The sequence below is a fragment of the Opisthocomus hoazin genome, chromosome 12 (assembly GCF_030867145.1).
Source record: "Opisthocomus hoazin isolate bOpiHoa1 chromosome 12, bOpiHoa1.hap1, whole genome shotgun sequence".
NCBI lineage: Eukaryota > Metazoa > Chordata > Aves > Opisthocomiformes > Opisthocomidae > Opisthocomus > Opisthocomus hoazin.
This window is the reverse complement of record NC_134425.1, coordinates 16,845,299-16,865,411: the sequence shown is the minus strand read 5'-3', so window position 1 is coordinate 16,865,411 and position 20,113 is coordinate 16,845,299. Positions and strand designations below refer to the sequence as shown.

Genomic DNA, 20,113 nt, shown 5'->3' with positions numbered 1-20,113 from the left:
GTTGGGCCACAACAGGCAGCTTTCCAGTCTCCATCCACTCCCAGCATATGGGGCACTCTGCCTATGGCTGCCCTGAAGCCGAGGGACCCCACGGCACCCTCCACGTGCACTCTGGGGTCCTGGGCTCTCCTCCATGGGCGCCCTGGCTGCACCCCTCTGCCAGCGGTGCAGCCTCTGGTGGGGTTGGTGGCCAAGGTGTCCCCCTTGTCCTCCCTGCCTGCCAGATCTCTGCAGGCAGGCCCAGCATGGGCTCTGACCCATTTCCCTGCAGCATGATGAAAAAAGCACAGCAGGTTCTTGATGTCTTTATTAGTTTGTTGGGTTTTTCCCAACACAGTAAATCCTCTCTACAGCAACAGGTTAGTTAAATCCGGTTTACATACTGCCGTCTCGTGAGTGCCGCGGCCTTGATACCGCCATGAGAAACTCCAGTTGCGCTCAGACAGGAAAATGCGTTAAATTCCGCTGTGACCAGGAAAAAAGGAAAACCAACAAAAATCGAAAGAACAAGCCACCAGGAAACCGAAGGCAAGCACAGCCAGACCACCTCCAGGGAAACCACACGGCACCGCCTGGACGAGAATGCAAGGGGGAACGAACCCAAAAAGGTCAGGGACCGGAGAAACCCTTATATATATTATGTATAGGTATTTATACATATATACCATCTTGAAGGACACGCTGAGAAAACGAGAGATCGCAGCGGTATCTACAGTAAAAAGGAGCTACGTAGCTTTCAGAGTCACATCGAGAAGGAAGCACATGGCAGAACAAAGTGGGGGACAAAGGGGGACACTGATGTTTCGGGGTGGCCGTTCAATATGGGGCTGGGCGGGGTGTGGGTCTCAGGGCCAAAAGCCCTCGTACACCCGCTGGGACCCCTGGGAACCCTGTGCCCCTCGCTGGGGAGCACGGACAGGATCTGGGAGGCGAGTGCTTTTGGGGGTACTGGGTGGGACCTGCTCCCAGTGGGCTGGTTCTGCTCGCCCAGATGGTGGCACCCGGTGGGTCCCCCACAAGTCCCTGCTCAGGTCCCCCACAGACCACCCGCAAAGACCTGAGCACCCATCGCCAGAGGGTCCCTTACCCTGGGTGCCGGAGGAGCTGGGCTCTGCTGCCTGCGGGGTGGGCCAGGGACGGCAGCAGAGGCTGGGCGGCTGACGGTGGGTTACGCGATGACACGGCTCTCCATCCCGAGCGCAAGAGGCTGGGTCCACCCGGAGCCGATGGCCAGATGGGGCCCCGTGGCTTGGGGGAGCCAAGCCCTTGAGACGCCCCGCTCAGTGAGCAGGCGAGATGCTGGGGGTGGGGGGTGTGGATTCGGGGAGGGTCTCGCCAGCTCTGTGGGCAAAGCCAGCGCGTGGGCAGAACCAGACGCTGGGGTGCTCCCCACATCCCATGAGTCACTCCGTGCTGCCAGCACCTTCCAGTGACAGACCCTGCAGGGCAGAGGGTGCCGAGGGCTCCCCAGCAGTGCGGGGGGAGCATCTCATCTTATTGCTAATGGCTCCACTGTGGTGACACCCACAAGCTGTGGCAAAATGGGAGGGGGGATTTGCCAAGCGATGTCCCCAAACCCACTGGCCCCTGGCCCCTGGCAGCCTCAGCCCAAGAGCTGGGAGTGGAACTGCCGGTGTGGCAGGTGCTGAGCAAGCCAGGGCACACAGCCCCCCTCCCCCCCCCCACCCCCTTCCCCTGTGTGTTTTTGGTGTCCAGTGGCAATTGTCCTTCTTGCAACAAGGGACCAAGGAAGTGCCACCATGGGCGAGAGCGTGGGCAGAGGCAGGGGGACCCCCGTGCCACCCTCCTGCTCAGATGGCTTGGGATCAAGGCTGAGCCCTCTCCCCCTGCCCCGGGGCAGCCCTCAGGGTACATGACCAGGGCGAGGGGACAGTTTGGGGTGTGATGTCCCACCATGCTTAGCCAGCTCCAGGGCAGCAGGTCCTGTGTGTGCTGGGGGATCCCGTGTTATCTCTCCCCAGGGAGGGCCGGAGGGGAGAAATGGGAGCTGCCTGCCCAGGAAGGGCCCAGTGACCTCCCACTGAGCGCAGCTCCCTGTCCCTGTCTTCCTTCTGACTTGGCCAGCTGCCAGTTGACCTAGGGGGACCAGCCTACCTCCTGTGTTCCCTCCACGTCCTGCTGTCCTGCCCACAGCCTCCTGTCCTGCCCCATTCCATCCCCATCTCACCACCCCGCCCCTGCTCCCCCATCCTGGCCCTGTTCCCCTGCCAGCCGCCCTCCCAAACCAGGGCCATGCCGATGCTAGGGTGGGTGAGGACCAATGCAGAACCACGAGTGGCTGCCGGGTGAAGCCAGGAGCCGGAGCCAGGAGGCAGTGAAGTGAAACCCCTCTCCTTCTCCGGTACCAGACAAAGGGATGAGGCCAACGGCAAAGAAGACAAATCGACCCCGAAGGAGCGAGGGCCCTGATGGAGGACATCCACGGGGCGGGTGGGTGCTGGCGGGATGCTGACGGATGGGAGATGGCTCTGGAGGAGATGTCGGTGGCGGGCATGGACCTCAGCACGATACCTCCATGGTGTGGTTGATCTGCCCCATGGCCTCGCTGCTCTCCGAGTGGGTGCAGGCACGCGGGCGGGTGCCATCCACCGAGCTGGCGCTGGTGAGGGAGGCCGTGCGGGAGCGTGCCAGGCGGGTCATGCTGGCGGATGGCACTGCATGGGCACAGAGAGACAGCCGGGGTGCTCAGCTCCCTTCAAAAGCCAGCAGGACCTGAGCCGATGTTGCCTCACGCAAGCGAAGCCACCGGTCCCGTCCCCGACGTTAGTGACCCTGGGCACAAGCTCGCAGCATGCGGTGCTGTGACAACGCGAGCAGCTCCAGGCTGGCATAGGACAGTGGGGCAGGGACGGGGCACCCTGGGGCAGGCTGTGCACCGGGCACATCTCCCAGGGTGTGAGGCAGTGGGGAACCCTGGCCACCACGCTCGGGGGAAGGGGTGAGCAGGGCTGGGAGCTCTCCCAGCTCCGCAGGGTGTGCAGGGAAGCTGGCACCCTCCTCCAGCCCGGATGCCCAGCAGGCACGGCTCCTGGCTGGCTGGCGGAGGGCATGGTGGGCACACCGCCGAGGCTGCATCCACACGGGGTGGGGGACCTCTCCGAATGACACGTCTCAGACCCTGGCCCTGGCTCAGGGTACCATCTCAGGCAAAGCAGAGCGAGGCAGAGGGCACCTGGCTGGAAACAGCAAGCCCCACCACCCAGGCTGCGCCCAGCGCTGCCCGGGCAGCTCGAGGGCACGGGCCAGGCGGGCACCATGCAGCAGCAGGCACGGGCCAAGCAGCACTGAGCTGTACCTGTGCCTCCACTCAGCCTCCGATCCTTCAGGTGGGCGACTGGCAGGGGTGGAGCAGGAGAAGGGCAGGGAGGGCAGAGAGAGAGGGTCAGCCATGCTGGCCGCTCCGCGGGGCCAGGAGCCCCAGCCCAGCCTCACATGTGCGTGCTCACGGACCTACAAGTGTGCACAGTCCTGCACACACACAGACACACGCGCACGTGCATACGGACCTACAAACACACACACGTGTGTACGTGGACCTTCACACACGTGCATGCACAGGTACGCGCACAGGCCTGCACACACGCATGTACACATACGTGCTCACGGACCTGTACACACACACACGCACACAGACTTGTGCACATGGACTCTGCACGTCTGTGCACACCCACAGCCCCTGCTTCTGCACACCCACACACACGTAAGCATGCATGTGTGCACAGAGCCCCTGTCCACACACGTATGTGCACACAGAGCCCTTGCACACACGTCTGTGTGCACACAGAGCCTGGACACCCCACGCCCCGACAAACGCACGGACAGACATCTCGTACACCCGCACATACAACGCCACGGGCGCACACACGTGCAGCTCCCCATCCGGATGGGCACACCCGGGTGCCAGGCTCCTCTCCTGCGGCAGAGTCAGCAGGCAGGCACACACGCACGCGCACACGCAGGCACGCGCCAGCCCCCTGCCCAGCCCCGGCACTCACTGTAGCCCATGCCTTGCAGGAAGTACTTGAAGGCTTCGGTCAGCTTGCCGGGCTGCGGGGAGAGAGCAAGCTGAGCTGAGCGGGCACCAGAGCCGAGATCCCCGCTCAGCCCCAAGCCACCTCCAGCAGCCCCCCCACAACACCCCTCTGCCCACCTCAGCCCATCCCCTGCTAGACAGGGACGGCACCAGTGCATGCCTCGGGGCCCAGTATGCCCAGTGAAGTGGGGAAATCGTGGGGGCTCACCTGTGTAACCTGGGGCAGCCCACCGGAGTCAGCCATCTGCAGAGAGAAGGTCCCGCTTAGTTTGGGAGGGTGCCTTTGCCGCCCGCCCTGTGCCCCAGTACCCGCTGGCAGGATGCCACTGCTGGGGCCATCCACCTCTCCCCACCCACCCCCAGCCCCATGGCCAGGATGGACTTGAAACGGGGAGACGGGAACACCCTGCAACCCTGGGGCAGGGGACAATGGGGCATTTCACGGGCCGCAGGGACCGCCTGGCTGTGCCTGCCACCCGCCTACCTTCAGGAAGGTGGTGTTGGTGGGATCCAGCTTGGAGTTGCACTCCACCTGCAGGTGAGAGGGATGGTATGAGTGCCCTGGGGTGCCCTCAGCCTGGCAGATGCTGCCCACAGGTACCGCCGCTGGCCCACAGCACCCCAGCCAGCACATCCCACCCCAGCCAGGCAGAGACAGGGCGCTAGGCGAGCCCAGAGCCTGCAGAACCACCATCCCTTGCCACAGGACAGAGGGGAACCACCTCCTGCCAGGCAGCGTCTGGGCAAGGGTAGGGGCTGGAAAGGGTGGGGAGGGGGGCCAACGAGGCATCCCGTGTGTCACACATGTACGAGCACACAAGTGTGCTTATGCGCATGTGCATAGAGATACACGTGCTGGAGGAGGAGGGGGGTGCACGCAGTTACACATCGTGTACAAATGTGGCCACCTGCACAGTACTTGGGGCTGACTGTGCCAGTGTGGCCATGTCAGCGAGCAGGGAGCGTGCCTGTGTGCTGACACATCCCAGCGTGCACGCTGTGACCACTTCTGGGCATACGAGGAAGGGGAAGTTTTCCAGATGTGGCAACCATGCACATGCGCATGCGCCCACACAAGCAGGTGAGTTTGCACATGAGCACGCTGCTGCACGGGGGAGCGCACGCATGTCTGAACGGGCAGCAAACACGAGCACGCTCACGTGCGGGCACCGTCTGCGTGCCAGCCCACAGGCACTACCCCATCGCTCACCACCCCCTCTTCAGCAGGAGCGTTGTCTCCGACCACCAGCATCACAGGGCAGCTGGAAGCAAGAGGAGGAAGGGGCACAGTCAGGGCTTGGCCTGGGTGGACTCCACCACCCCGGGACCCCACACACCACGCCAGTGCAACTCTTACCGCAGCGTCTTGGCATTGGGCACAGTCCCAGGCCGGTTGATGTCCAGGTCCCTGCGGCTGATGGAGGAGAAAGAGGGCCAGTGTGAGCCCATGGGCAGGTGCTGCCACCAATGCCATAGCGCAAGAGCTGGGGCACCACCAGCTCCAGGAAGCAGCACCCATGCCCACTGTCCCGGCACCCTGTGGATGGAGGACCCCATGGCCATCTCTGCCGTGACCCAAGCAGAGCCCACGCTGCAGGATGCAGCACCCAGCAGAGCAGCAAGTCTCCCAACCCCCTGCACGCATGGGACAGCATCTCCACCCCCCTCACAGGGGGACGTGTACCCATGGCTGTAGGCTCTGGGACATGGTGCGGCTCTGGCGCAGGTACCACCACTCCCGCATTCCCAGCCAGCCCTGGCGACCAGCTTTGCACCGCTTCCTACCTGCGCCGGAGGGTGATGGCAGCACCCAACAGGGATCGGGGTTCCCGTGGTGCCCTCGGGGCCACCCACCAGCACCGCAGCCCCTCGCCCCGGCGCAGACAAGGGGGCGGCTGGCTGGCAGGGCCGCCCGGGGTGCTCACCTGTTGTACATGTTGAGGAAGAGCTGGAGGTTGAACTGGTTCACCACACTGCCAATCTGCTGTCGGTAACTCTGCACCAGCTCCGTGTTGTTCACCAGCTCCTCCTGTGCTGGCACGGGACGGAGATCAGGGCACGTGCTGCCAGGTGCTGCGAAGACACCCCCTCCCCAGGCCTGCCCGTGCCGCGGCAGAAGGAGGGGATGCTGGGCAATGCATCTGGGCACGGCTGCGGGCAGCACACCCAGGCACGACGTGGGCACGAGCCGCACGCTCGTCAAGGCTAAGCCCCGGATCAAGCAGGAGTGATACAGGAAGGGCTGAACTAACCCCGTCCCTGGGCACGGGGGCCAGTGGCAGGGGTCTGGCAGGACGTGCAGCCCTTACCTGGCTGAAGAGGTGGGACAGGACGGTGTCCGGCAGCGTGCTGGTGAGGCCAGAGAGCTGTGGAGGAGGCACAGGGAGTTAGGGCACTGCCGCGGCTGGCTCCTGCCCACAGAGCCACCAGAGCCCCGGTGGTGGGGGGCGACCCGGGCCCTGCCCACCTTGGCAGCTGCCCAGTCAATCCAGCCTTTGCCGTTGGGGTCGATGTTCATGAGGACCAGTCCTTCGACCAGGTCAGGGAAGATGAGCTGCAGGGAGCAAGAGGGGCGATGCTCAACGGGAAGGCGAGATGCGCCCAGGGCAGCCCCCCACCAGCACCACTGCCCACTGCACAGGCGTTGCACGGGGCTGATGTGGCCCTGTCCTGGGAGCGATGGGAGACCTGTGGCAAGACTGCCTGGCCACCATGGCCAAGGCACCGCCGTCCCGGCCTCCCTGTCCCTCCAGGAGCCTTCACAGTGGCACAGCCTGCCCCGGAGTGTCAGCGCCAGCTCTTCCCCATGCCCCAAGCCGACAGCAGGTATGGGGCAACTCCTGGCCAGCCCATCCCAGCCCCAGGCTCACCGCAAACTTGGCCAGCACGTAGGCTCCTGCCCCTACACCGATCCCAATCACGTACTTGAACCTGGAAAGCGGAGAGGTGCATATGGGGGGATGGTGGGCTACAGCACGGGTTCCCTGGGGCACCCTGCCACCCACAGCACGGGGCACAAGAAGACATGCGGGGTGCCAGCCCCAGACCTTCGTCTCCCGCCCACCTCCCTACCCAGCACCCTCAGCCAGCAGCTGTGGAGGAGAGGCTGACTCACCCGAAATGCTGCACCACGCTGGGTAACATGGCGGCCAGCTGGTCCATGGATGGGTACTGGTACCTGTGGCACGGGGGGGCACAGGACAGAGATTATGCAACGGGTTGCCCGAAGTGGGCAGGGAAATGCCACGCACCCACAAACCACCCCGTTGCCCACTCTGGACCAGTCAGCTGCCATGGGCTTTGACATGGTTTGGAAAGACGCTTGGGCAGGACACAACTGCCCAGGCAGCAACAACGCAGTGGGCAGGAAGGTGACGTGCCGGTAGGCACAGCGAGCCCCCGGCGTTGGCACCTACCCCTGCGGGAACTGCGAGGCTCCTGCCTGCTGGCCCGGCGCGTCCACGTGGCACACCACAAAGTGCTTCGTGATCTCCTGCATATCTTCGTAGTTGAAGAAGGTGTTGAAGCAAAGCTTGTCTGTCGAAGAGCAGGCAGGGATCAGAGACCAAATGCCCCAGCACCGGGGCCTGGTGGGCCAGGAGAGCGTGGATCAAAAGGTCACCCGCCCTCCTACCACCCTTCAACTGGGTGGTGACATGCCACCAAAGCCCTCCCACCCCCTTCCCCCCAGGCTCCTCATCCCCACAGCAGACACCACAGCCACAGTTAGCAAGGGCTGCATTCCCGTGGGTGTCGGGAGGCATGGGGATGGACGGACACAGCCAGGAGGATGAGGAGTTTGGAGTGAGCCTCATCTGTTTGGAGGGACGGGACATGGGGATGCAAAGCCTAGAGCTGCAGGACCACCCGGGGGGTGGTGGATTTAGCAGCCCCAGGTATTATCGGGCCTATCCAAAATCCCCAGAAAGGGCTCAAGCAAACATGGGATTTGAGAAATGGCTGCAAATCTCCCTGCTTAGAAACAGCCAAAGAAACAACCTCAGCGCTGCTGTGGACAGGCCACCACCGTTGCAGCAGGACACAGCCATCGCTGGGGCTTGGAGGGGTCCTGCCCCATGACATTGGTGCCGGAACATCCCTCCCAAAATGTGCGGGCGAGGCAGGTTTCAAGGTCCATCGCAACCAACATGCCGCACCCCCGGTCACAAGAGTGCTGCTGTGGTGGCGAGGCAGCTCACGTAGCACGGCGGTGGAGAGGGAGACGCTTCTCCCCGCTGACAGGGCACATCCCAGCTCAGCCCGGGGGGCAGAGCCCAGGGCAGGGGTCTGGGGCGCGGGTCCAAGGCTGCAGGCTAACAGAGAGCGCAGCATCCCCACATCCAGAGCCCGGCTCCGGGTCCCTCCTTCCCTGCTGTTACCCATCTTTCGGCCCCCACTACGCCCTGCTGCCAGCCGGGTCCGTGCTCTGAATACCAACAGGTGGGCAGCAGGGACTCACCCGGCGTCCCCCAGGTCCCGTCCCTGCCTGGCACGGGCGGGCAGACAGCCAGCGCTGGCGTGGCTGAGCACTCCTGGCTGTCCCTGGCCCGGACTCCGCATTCGGCTCAGCATCCAAACCCTCCTGGTGCTTTCAGATGCCTGGGGAGACCCAACGCAGCCTGGGGACCCTCCATGGGAGTAGGCAAAGGAGCTGAGCCAGGGGCTTTGGCTGAGGTCCCGGCACCTCGTGCAGCCCCAGGCTCGCTCCTGCCCGCCCTTGCGCCCCACAGCCCGGGGACCAGCACTCACGGTTGAGGCCCACATCATGGTACGTCAGGATGGCCGGGCGATTCCCCTTGGGCGAGCCCCGGATGACCACATGCAGCAGCCCATAGGGGGTCTCGATGTCATGTTCCTGGGGGAAGAGGAGAGATGGAGTGATGCCTGCCTGCCCAAAACCATTCCCTCCTGCCCTGCCATCCCACCCCTCACCGCTGCTTCTCTGGGCAGCTGGGTGCCATGGGAGCACAAGGGAATGTGGAGCAGCTGTCCCCGGAAAAGCCCCAGCTCTGGGCATCCCCGTGGTGGCAGAAGGCAGGACAGATCACACAAATGCTTCCAGCCTCCACCAACTCCCGAAGGGAAGGGAAGGGAAGGGAAGGGAAGGGAAGGGAAGGGAAGGGAAGGGAAGGGAAGGGAAGGGAAGGGAAGGGAAGGGAAGGGAAGGGAAGGGAAGGGAAGGGAAGGAATTGGGATGGGATAATAGGATTTAGGACTGGACAGGTGTATGATGGGATAGGATCACAGGATGGGATGAAGTGATAGGGGTTTGGGATGGGATGGGATGATGCAAGAGGGCTTGAGAGAAGAGCATCATGGGACGGGACAGGTGGACCACAGGATGGGACAGGAGATCTTCGAGGGCCTGAGACAGAGCGTTCTGGCAACAGGGTGGGGGACCACAGCATGGCCCAGCTGGCCTGAATTCGCTGTGCCTGGGACAAACAGGCAGAGGTCAGACCCCGGACGCCACCAGAGGAGATGCTGCAGCCTGATCCCAAAATGACAGCTAAAGTAACTTTCAAATCCCTTGGTCTGAAATGGTTGTGCCCCCATACAGAGACCACCACTGCCCTGTGCCTCAGTTCCCCCATCTGCGAGGCCTCCCACCTCACCTTCACGGCCATCATCCCCAGACAGCAAGGGAAACTAAGGCTGCAAGCCCAGGTGCTGGGCAAGGCATCGCCCAGGGCAAGGGACCGGGGGTTTCCTCCAGATGCCAGCCAGCCCGCTGGCAGTGACCTCGACGCTGGGATCTGTCGGGCGCAGGAGCATCACGTGCCGAGCAGGGCCAGGCCGGGGATGCTGGCAGGGTGCCCAACCGGCGCGGTCCTCGCTGCGGGTACTGGCAGCCCCGTGGCTGGGCTGGCGGGAGGAGAGTGGGTACGTGGACGCTCCCGTGGGGTGACATGCCTCCAAGGACTCTGAAGGACACGGGCCTCAGGTGGGAGGAACCGCCTGAGGGCTGGGTCTCCTCCCTGCAGTGCCTTCCCTCACCAAGACCCACTGTCCCCGGGGGACGCAGCACCCCAGGGCAGCTCAGGGGGTCTGTGGAGAAAACGCTTGGCTGCCCAAGGGCACCCTGACCCCAGTCCTCATCCACAGTTGCCCCTCCACTCCCCGGGGCTGTAGCAGGCAGCAGACAATGAGTGGGGACAGCCCCTTGCAACAACAGATGGGGAAACTGAGGCAGAGGAAGGGCCTGGCCCAAGGTCACAGAGCAAGAGGCATCCGCGTGGTCTGATCCTGGGCACAGGGCTGCCTCCTGGCCACTCCCACACTCAGGGTCCCCACCATAGCCCCAACAGCTCAGCCTCCAATCCCACCCCAAAATGACATGCCCAAGGCGACGGCTCCTTCCCCGGCACTGCTACCCCCGCCCCCGGCCCCCACCAAGGCAGGCACATCCCTGCCTGCGCTGCAGCCTCTGCAGCATCGCCAGGTACCACAGCCCTGCCCTTTGCCGCAGGGATGCTCACTGCGGGGGGAGAGGCAAGGGACGTGGGGGACGCAAGGCAGTGAGGCAGAGGGGGCACTGACAAGCCGTGGCCCCGGCGAGGAGGGTCGCAGGGGTCACAGCACCCATGGGTGCCTGGGACCTCCCAGACCTGCCCAGGTCTCCCGCTCACCGCTGCAGTGCTCCCACCTCGCTCACCCCTCTCTGCACCAGCCTGTTGCCATCACCGCAGAGGCCGGAAAGCATCCGAGGGATTGCTTCAAACCAGCCGGAGACCTTCTCCCTCTGCAGCTGTAGGGGTGGGGAAGGGGCAGCGCGTCCCCCCCAGCCGCTAACAGCGGGCAGCCCCAGCACAGCCCGCAGCCGCTGCGCTCGCTCGCCCTCGGCCTTGGCGCAGCATCTCCGCCGCGCTCGGGGAGGACGCGCTCAAGGACAACGCGTCCCCGAAAGCTGCGGCAAGCCTGGGATGCGGCAGCAGGGGCTGGGGGATGGACGGGCTCCCCAGCAGGAGGGTTCCCCCGCACCAACGCCTGCCTGGCCCACGCCAAGCCCCGCTGGGTGCAGAGGTCCAGCCCAGGAGAGCAGGGGAGGTGCTGGGGCAAAACTCCCTGGGAAGGGAGGGCAGCGAGCACGGGAACGGTGGTACCTACCCCATCCCAGCACTCCGGCATGGTGAGGACCCGGGTGGACGAGGATGCGAGGGGCAGGGTGGGCCGAGCACGGCGTCCCGGCGTGGGGCACAGCGGTGCAGCAGCGAAGCAGAGCTCTGTGCTGGCTCAGCCCCTCGCCCGGATTTATAGCGGAGCCCCAGCCCTGCGCTAAGCCCTCCCTCTCCCTTCCCCCTCGATGCGACGCGCGGCCCCGGCAGGTTTGGCCTCCATTGCGGGCGAGCACTGCGATGGAGCCGGCACTCGGTCATTGGCTGCCGCCAGAATTATTCATGCTCCAATTGGCCCCAAATACCCTTGTTTATGAAGAAAAAACGCCTGGCACCGTGCGGTACCCGCTCCATCTTCCCTCCTTTGGCAGACCGAGACAGGCAGTGGTGTCTGGACAGGGCTGCACTCCACCACTTGCAACACACACAGCATCGTCACGGCAGAGCCCAGCAGTGCTCGCCCGCACCCATCACGCACAGACACGCGGCTCTGGCCCCGTGCAAACAAGCAGAATCATGTCCGAGCCCGCAGCCGCCCGGACCAAGGCCCCGCCGCAACGCACACGCACCAGGAAGCACAGCCCCCCCGCCCCAAACGGACACAGGTACACACTAAACACGCAGGAGCAGGACGCAGCAGGCATGTTCCACATACACACATGACCACGGACATACATGCGCAGGAACACACACCAACAGACACACAGGGGCCAGGCAAAACCGTGTCCCCCGATACGTCTGTGCATGCCAGCTCTGGAAAAATAAACACAACGACCAACGCTGAAGTACGTGCACCCCACAAAATGCTTGCGCATGCCCGCACGGGGCTAGCCTGTGTGTGTCTGCATCGGTACATGTTCCTGTACATGTATGTGCATGCTCACACGCATATAAGGAGCACGCCCGCTGCATCCTTCTCCCGTGTGCCTTGCGTGTATGCTATGGCCATCACTCATGCCCGTGGATGCATGACCTGCACACACGCAGAACCTTGTGCACATGTGCACGGGGGGGCACACACGTGTACACACATGAACGCTGCCCAGATACCAGTGTTACCTCACCCAGCAGCACGGTCATCCCGCCTGCCGCGGGGTGCTGGCACGCAGAGGATGTGCAGGATTTAGCCCCAGTCTGGATGGCAGGTAAATAAGGCAGGAGGAAAGGCAACACAGTGGTGCTGAGGGGCTGGATCCCATCCCTGGGCCGATGCGTGCTGTGTGCGCACGCACACACGTGTGTACTCCCATGTGCACATGACCGCAGGCAGATGGTTTCTGCCCTGACTCCAACAAGGCTTTGCAAGAGGGTGAGCCCGTCTGCCTGCACCTCCCACCACGGACCTCCTCACGCCACCACAGCCCCAAAGACCCCGGCAGGATGCAGGTGCTGTCCCCCCGCACCCTGCCTGCCCCTGCCCAGCCCAGCACCACTGCCCGACTTGACACATCCAGCGCCTGAGCTGCTCCAGCACAAAGCTGGGCAATCACGGATGGAGAAAGAGTCCTGCAGTCCTTCCAGCACCCGCCCAAAGGGGCTGGAGAGCCATGCACCGGTGCTGGACCAGGGCAGCATCCAGCGGGCACCCTCCAGCCCCCCTGCCCACCACAGGGACGCTCCGTGCCAGCTGCCAGCACCTCTGTAGCATCCCCACCCCAGCAGTTCGCCACAGCTTGCTTCCACCATGCCCTGGCACACACCACAGCCGTGGGCAGAGGGGGTCCAGCTGCCGTCACCAGCATGTGCACAGGCTTCTCCGCATGGCAGAGCCCCACGTCCTCGGCTTCATGCACCGGGCTTGTTCCTGTGGAGTCTCTGAGGCCTAATAACAGGGCTGAGCCACTTTTGCCTGGGGAGAGCCCTTTCCCTGACCTGGACAAACAATCAACCCAGAGCCGGTGGGGAGCTACTGAAAGCAGTGTCCTGCAAACAAGTCAGGGCTGGGCAGCCAAGGAGTCTGGCCGTGGGAGAAAGGACAGACAGGCAGCGGGATGGCATCCACCTCGCCTCCACCAAAGAGGCTTTCCTCTGCGCTTTGTTCTGCAGGGAGCTCAGACCCAAGCCCGGAGAGATGCATCTCTGCTAACACAGGACCACGTGTGAGGGGGAAGCCCAGTTCCCAGGTGGTTCCTGGGACAGGTACAAAGCCCTTTGTGGGTCCAGGTGCCATTTTTGTCAGGGCAGCAGCGAGATGGGAGAGCTGAGCAAGGCTGACTCCGCTTGAACAGCATCGAATGGCATCACCGCCCCACTGGCTACTGGCCCATCTGCCTGGCGGGTGGCCCAGACCTCCAGCATGGCCAGGGCACCCAGCTCCCAGGGCAGAGGCCCCTGACCCCTGCACCTTGGCTTACACCAGTAGCCCCAAGGGCTTCACTTCAGCTAGCGATGGCGGTGGGGGGGGATCCACACTCCCCCCCCCACTGCCCCAAACAGGCAGGAGCATCTCGGCAAGGGAGCAGTGACTGCCTCTGGGCAGGAGCAGAGGGACAGCGAAGAGCTAAGCAGGGTGCTGGACTGAATTACCCCAAAGAGGTGAGTCTAGAAAATGGGGTAAGATCTCCTCAAGGAAGGGCCAGCAGCCCCCAGCCTTTGCAGAGAACCAACCTGCGAAGTGCCGGGGTGGGGGAGAGGAGTGGGTTGCCCCAGCACAGCCTGGGAAGCTCATACCATCCCCACCTTGAGGTTCTTGGAGGGGAACCAAGAGGACCCGGCCGGGAAAAGCCACCTTAATCCTTGCCCAGTTCATTTTTTAGGGACTGAGGGCACGCAGGCACACCACTGTGGCATTTGCTGTCCGGACCCACTCCGCCAGGGCACCACGGGGGACAGGGTTCAGTGTCACCATGGGTCAATCCCTGAAGTAATGGCATGCAAAGATTGTCCTGGGAGGGTCATTGCTCTTTAACATCCCCTACATGCCAACCAAGCTCTACCCCAGCACAGCTGAGCGAGAGCCACACTGGTGCCTGTGGTGCTACTGGGAACTCTGGGCAGCCAGGCACTACCACCTGCCTTTCCCTCCTTGCCTCCCTCTCCCTCCTCGCCCTCACATTGGTGACGCCAGGAGGTTTGGTTTGGTTTCCCCTCCAGTGGTCAACAGGGACCCTGAGCAAGCAGAGCAAGCAGCATCCCAGACCTGCACACCCTGCTGCTCCCGGCCCCAGCATCTTGCCAGCTTTGTTGCTGCTGGAAAGGGCAGCTTTTCTTTTCCACCACTGCCATTTTTGAATAATTTTGTGGCCTCCAAGAAGGCCACCAGAAATCTCCTACTCTGTGGAACCACAATGGCCACCGCCCAGCATCCTGATACAAAGCCTTGCTCCCTGACCAGCTTCACCCTGCCACCCGCACTGGTGATGGAGACCAAGCGGGCCAGCCCCAGAAGCCTGGGCACCGCTCTGGCCCCGTCAAAACCAGGACCAGGGCTCCCCTGCCTCTCTCCCAGGATGAAAGAAATCCAGATTTATTTTTTCCTTGCAGGTGCTGCTGTTTCAGTGCCAGACCTGGCAGGGCTCAGCCAGCACCACCCGAGCCCACCCTCCCAGCGGTCCCAGCCGCTGGTGAAGCAGCAACGTACAACCTGAAGTCGGTCACTGGTTTCCCCTGGGAGGGGGGATGCTCTGGGAGGGGGACAGGCAGCAAGCCGGGGTCTGGCAGCCCCACCACCCTCCCACCCAGGGGAGCAGAGGGGCCCTGCTCTCCGAGAGAGCTGGGTGGTACAGGGAGGGGGCAATGCCCCAGCCCTCCAAAAAAGAAAGAGGCTTTCAAACACCCTTATGTAAGCGGGGAGCTGGCATCACCCGGGAAACCATTGCCATGGCAATGGTAGAGGGGCTGGAAAAGCAGCTCAGCCCTCCTGAGAAGAAATCGACTGTTTTAAAGAGGTTTTGTCCCCGGCCAGTCGCCAAGGGCCCGCCAGCCACCTCCGAGTGCCAGCGCAGAGCACGCCTGGCAGCATCCCCCGGTCCCCTCCTGCCGTGGACCGCGACGGACGTGCAGCCCCATGCACAGACACCGACTGGGCACAGCGTCCCCATGGAAGGGGGGGACAGCAGCACCCCTGGGTCAGCTCAGCACCCCGCGGCCTTCCCCAGCTGCAGGCTGCTGTCCCACGTGGGACCCAGGGGTGGGGGGCAACCCCGTGGCCAGCCCTACCTTCCAGTCTGTGTCCACAGCGGAGAGGAAGACGTCCGAGTTCTCCTGGGGAGAGGAAGAGCCGTTAGGGACAGAGACATCCCCCCGCCGCCCCTTGCTCCCGTAGCACCCCGCTCCCCTCGACTCACGACCCCCCTCACACCACAAGCACCCGCTCCCCAGGGCAGCGCTGGCTGCCGGGCCACAATGCCCACACGCGTGCACACACACACATGTGTGTTAGCGTGTACATGCAACACCTTCCCGCATGCACACCGTCACGCTGAGCCAGCACCCAGGCTCAGCCGCGCGTGTGCATTGACACCAGCACCCACCTGCGCACGCACATGCTGTGCACAGACGTGCACCCAGTGCCAGCGCGCACACCCTGCCGAGCTCCCACGTAAGCACCCGCGTCCTGGCACCCCACCCGGAGCCAAGGCGGTCACCGGACTCACCAGCTCGGCGTCCTGGCCTGGCAGCAGCGGCTTCTCCTCGGTGAAGCGCAGCTCATGCAGCCCTGCCATGGTCATCTCCTGCAGCAGCAGCCCTGCCCCAGGGCGACGGAGATGTCAGCACCCACAGGGACATGCCTCGGTCCCCTTTGCCCCCCTGGGAGCCTCCTAGGTCTCCCTGCCCATGGGGATGGGACACAAATCGGCTTCACTCCACCCATCTACTACGAGGATTTGGTGCTTCGGCTTGTCTGGGGCCACACGAGCCCCTCCGCTGGGAGCTGGAAGCAGGCACGGGGCAGGCAGTGCCTGGAGGAGCTTGGCTCCCAGCTCCCACCCAGGTCCAGTTCTCCCTGTTAAGGTCGGACTTCTCTCCAGGGCACAGTCTTGAGCGAACTGGGAGACCAAACTGGTTTGTCCATGCTGTTCACCCCTGTAAGCACTCAGCCCAGGGCAAGAACATCACAGTTCCTACTCCAGCTTCCAGTATCAGTCAGAGAGAGAAAATCCAATGCTTTGACTGGTTTTAGGCTGCGGGCAGAGCTGGGTGGGACAGAGGGAGCCCTCCCTGCACAGCCAGAACCAGGCGCGACGTCTCTCCGCGGTGCTGGGAGGCAGAGGGATGCTCCCAGCAGCTGGGGAGCAGAGAGATGGCCTGAAGTTTGCCTTGCAATGATGGGAGAAAACCAAATGTGACGCTTTTACTCCCAGACTGTTCTCCCTTCTCGCGAAGCAGATGCTGGCCGGCCTCCAGCTCGGCCCCAGGGCTTGCAGGGACAGACTTCACGGTGGAGCCGCCATGCAGCAGAGGGGTGAGACTGGATGCTGCTGACCAGGGCACCGGCACTTCGTACCCCCCCACGCCGGCATCTGCAAAAACACCCCCAGGCACAAGCCCAGCTTAGAAAGCAGAGGGGAGCGAGGGGATGCCTGCAGCTGGCTGCACACAGAAGGCGACAGACATGGGGGACACGGGGGACAATCCAGGCTCCCCTGTGTATAACTGGGGTGGGTAAATGGCAGGTCCCAGTGCAAGGGGATTCTCTGCGCTCAGGCAGGATCCGGACCTCAGGCGTTTGCCTTCGCAGGCTCCATTTCCACCCCTTCCCCAAAGCCAAGCCTTCGGATGAGTTGTTGCTGCTCCGAACGGGCCAGCACCAGTCCCACACACGCTCCAATGGCCACCGACCCTTTGCAATCTCGCCAGGGACACCGGGAACGACACAGGGCCATGCTAGCACCGCAGCAGACACGGACCCCTCTCCATCCACAGCCTCGGCCAAGCCTGCTCCACGCTTTGCCCAGCTTCAAACCTGGGTCAGCCCGGGCTGGCGATGTGGAAAAGCAAAGCAATGCCACAGGTATTGCAAGGCCACCAGAGATACGGGAGCTGGTCATAAACCCCTCTCCAAAGCCGGCTTCCGCTCACCAGACTGGGTTTTCCACTCCAAAGCCAAGCAGGCTGTGCCACCTGGCTGCTTTCTGCAGGCATGGCACTTTGCTTCGCTCCTTAGGAGCCGTCCAACAGACCAGAACTCTTTGGAGGGTGAAACACCACCGCGAAGCCGCCCAGGAGTCCCAGGGTGCCCAGTCTCCACGTCACCCCCCGCACGGAGGGTCCCACCGGCCCGGAGCCACACAAAACCCTGGCGGGCAAAGGTGCCGACAGCCCCGCGGAGGAGCAGAGGTCTGGGGCACACTGCTCCAGGCTGGGCTGCTGCCGGGGAAATGGCTTTGCGCAAGAGGGCAGCCCTGGCCTGCAGCCCGTCAGCACGGCTGCGACGATGCAGCCTGTGGAGCCACCGGCCGAGCAAACCCGCCATCCCCCGGGGCACGATCCCAGGGTTAAAAAATGGGAGGAAAATCAGCCTCACCCGTAGCTGGGTCTGGGAGAGAGCAGGAGCGTCCCACGCTGATGGCGCCAACCCACCGTGTGGCCGCAGCCCCGGGGTGGCTGGGAACAGCACTTAGCACATGGTGAATGCCTTTACTAATTAAAGCCTCCAGCTAATATGGGAGGGAGGGTGGCTGAGCAATGAGGAAAGGCCCTGTGACCTTGCTGGCGTGGTGGGGGGAAAGTGGGCTCACGAGGGACATGGCAGAGCCATGTGCCAACCGGCATCCTCGGCACGGGCTGGGCAGTCACCTCAAACGGTGCTGAGCGTGGGAGCGGAGGAGGGACCGGTATGTCAGGGGGTCCCACGGGAGCAGCAGCCTGTGAGCGGGATCACAGCCACGCTGCCGGCTTATCATGGGTGCTGCGCTTCCCGTGCCACCCCACGGGGACCCTCGTCCCCACTCCTGCCCGGCGCAGCAGTGGGGCTGTGGGCAGCGTCACCCAGCCTGGCTGGGCCACCGTTGCTGCGGAGGGCTGGTGAGGAAGCCACGGCTCCGCGTCTCCTAGCCAAAACTACTTGGGTGCCATCGCACACCGGGGCTGTGTGGCTGGCAATGAGCCCTTTTCCCTCCTGCTCACCCCAAGGCTCCCCAACAGCGGCCACCCCCACGCTGCCGCCCCATCTCTGCTCCCACTCTGCCTTCCCAGTGAGGTGCCACCACGTCCTGGGCACAGCTGGGACAACGCCTCCTCCCGAATCGGTCCCAAACCCAGCGCGATGTTAGGGCTCTGTCCAGGACCAGCGCCCTGCCCCGCCAGGACGCCAGCACAGACAGGGACGCAGACAGCCACGTTGGCTAATCCCCCCGCCCAGGGACCTGCCGCCCAGTGGTGGCTTACTGGAGGAGAACCAGCTCACGGCAAGGAAATACACCGTTGTTATCATCATCATCATGACGAAGCTGTGGGAAGAGCTTAGCACCGGGCAGCATGTCTGCTCGGCAGGCTGGGGTCCCTCGGACAACACACCACCGCGCGGGGGTCTCCCCACTGCCCACCCGCCTCCCGCCCTGGCACAGACGTGGCACCCACGGGACATCGGTGCGGGTTCTCCGGGCTAGGTGAGCAGCGTGTGGCAGACCGGGAGGCAAACCTCGAGCTCCAGCAAGGTGGAGGGGGGGAGGAAGGGACCCCAGTCCCAGCCCCAGAAGCGTGCCCACAGCATCGTCCCCCGAGCAGGACCACCGAGGAGCGGCGATGCGGTGGGGGAAACCCCCCAGCGTGACACAAGCCTGGGCCACCTCCCACCCTGCCAGCGCAGGACAAACACCCATGGCCTGCTCTGCCCCTGGATGGGAGGGGGGCACAGGTCTGCACCCCAGCAGCCCCCACCGAGCAGCCCCACGGGGAGCGCAGCAGCGGGCAGGCCACAGCAGGAGACCCCCCGGGCAGGGGGATCTGGAGCCACCAGTGTGGGGCCGAGAATCGGGGGGGCTCTGCGGGTGCACAGGCTGCTGCCAAGAGCAACCTCCTCGCCAGCCCCATCCTCGGGGGGCCCGGGCAGGGGGGGGAACTCCAAAGGGATGCTCCGGCAGTCCCACAGGCACCCCCCCTCCCGCACCGGCTCTCTGCTTGGCAGACCCCCATGCCAGGAGGCTGCCGGCTCGGTGTCCCCCCCCCCCCGCTGCAGCCTTGGCAGCACCTCCCGGACCCCAAAAAGCATCGTTCCCCCCAGCAGCCCATACCCGGGGGCAGCAGACGGAGGGGCTGAAGGCTCTTTCCCCCCGCCCCAGCCATCGCTCCCATCACCCCAGCGCCCGGTTCCCCCCCGCCCGTACCTGTCAGCAGCTCGATCCTGTGCCGGAACACCTTCATGCCGGGGCGGCGGGTCCCGGGGGGGGCGGCGGGAGGGGGCGGCGGGCCCCGGCCCGGGGGAGAGCGGAGCCGGAGCCGGAGCCGGCGGCGGGGCGGGGCGGGGCGGGGCGAGGCTGGGCACGGGGACCGGTTCCTCCCCCCGGCAGGGGGGGAAGGGGAGGGGGGGAAGGGAACGGGGCCGGGAACGGGGGGCGCCGGGAGGGCAATGGGCCGGGCAGGGGCGGGGGGAGGAGGGGACCGAGGGGAAGCTGGAGAGATGGGGGGGTCACACGGGAGATGGCGCGATGGGGAGTTATACAGGAGATGGAGCGATGAGGGGGTCACACGGGAGATGGAGCGAAGGGGGCCTTACACAGGAGATAGATGGGGGGGTCACACAGGACATGGAGCCATAGGGGGGCTTACACAGGAGATGGAGCGATGGAGGGGACACACAGGAGATGGAGCAATGAGGGGGGTTACACAGGAGATAGAGAGATGGGGGGGGTCACACAGGAGATGGTGCAATGGAGGTGTCACATGAGAGACGGAAAGATGGGGGGGTTACACAGGAGACAGAGTGCTGCTGGGGGGGGGGGTGGCACACATCACCCTGTAGGGAACCATGGAGGTCCCAGAGCTGCACCATGATGGCCAATGG

The 20,113-nt window shown here is 64.2% G+C and overlaps 1 protein-coding gene across 4 annotated transcripts; it reads right to left on the bottom strand.

Moving 5' to 3' along the window:
* Nucleotides 1-289: 289 nt before the first annotated feature.
* Nucleotides 290-19,540, bottom strand: NDRG4 (NDRG family member 4). 4 transcript variants are annotated; one of them, XM_075433800.1, is made up of 17 exons: nucleotides 19,437-19,540; nucleotides 15,765-15,856; nucleotides 15,328-15,372; nucleotides 8,804-8,909; nucleotides 7,471-7,591; nucleotides 7,170-7,232; nucleotides 6,925-6,985; nucleotides 6,522-6,608; nucleotides 6,364-6,420; nucleotides 5,980-6,083; nucleotides 5,412-5,468; nucleotides 5,265-5,316; nucleotides 4,539-4,586; nucleotides 4,263-4,298; nucleotides 4,017-4,068; nucleotides 3,317-3,355; nucleotides 290-2,675 (listed from the first exon to the last, which is right to left on the bottom strand). In XM_075433800.1, the coding sequence occupies exons 1-17, from the start codon at nucleotides 19,471-19,473 to the stop codon at nucleotides 2,521-2,523; spliced, it is 1,212 nt and encodes a 403-aa protein (XP_075289915.1). In that variant the 5' UTR covers nucleotides 19,474-19,540; the 3' UTR covers nucleotides 290-2,520. The 4 variants fall into 4 exon arrangements, with proteins under 4 accessions (XP_075289915.1, XP_075289916.1, XP_075289918.1 ...); XM_075433801.1 differs by lacking the exon at nucleotides 3,317-3,355 and having other exon boundaries at nucleotides 19,437-19,539; XM_075433803.1 differs by lacking the exons at nucleotides 15,328-15,372; nucleotides 15,765-15,856; nucleotides 19,437-19,540 and adding an exon at nucleotides 11,162-11,312.
* Between the last annotated feature and the right edge of the window lie 573 nt (nucleotides 19,541-20,113).

Bases quoted from the DNA above. Each gene is read 5' to 3' on its own strand.
- NDRG4 (XM_075433800.1), bottom strand. From the start codon at position 19,473: ATGAAGGTGTTCCGGCACAGGATCGAGCTGCTGACAG. The intron at 6,986-7,169 runs GTGAGTCAGCCT...TCCGCTTTCCAG, and splicing joins AGCGTGGTGCAGCATTTCGG to GTTCAAGTACGTGATTGGGA. The intron at 4,069-4,262 runs GTGAGCCCCCAC...CTCTCCCCGCAG, and splicing joins GGCTGCCCCAGGTTACACAG to CCCGGCAAGCTGACCGAAGC.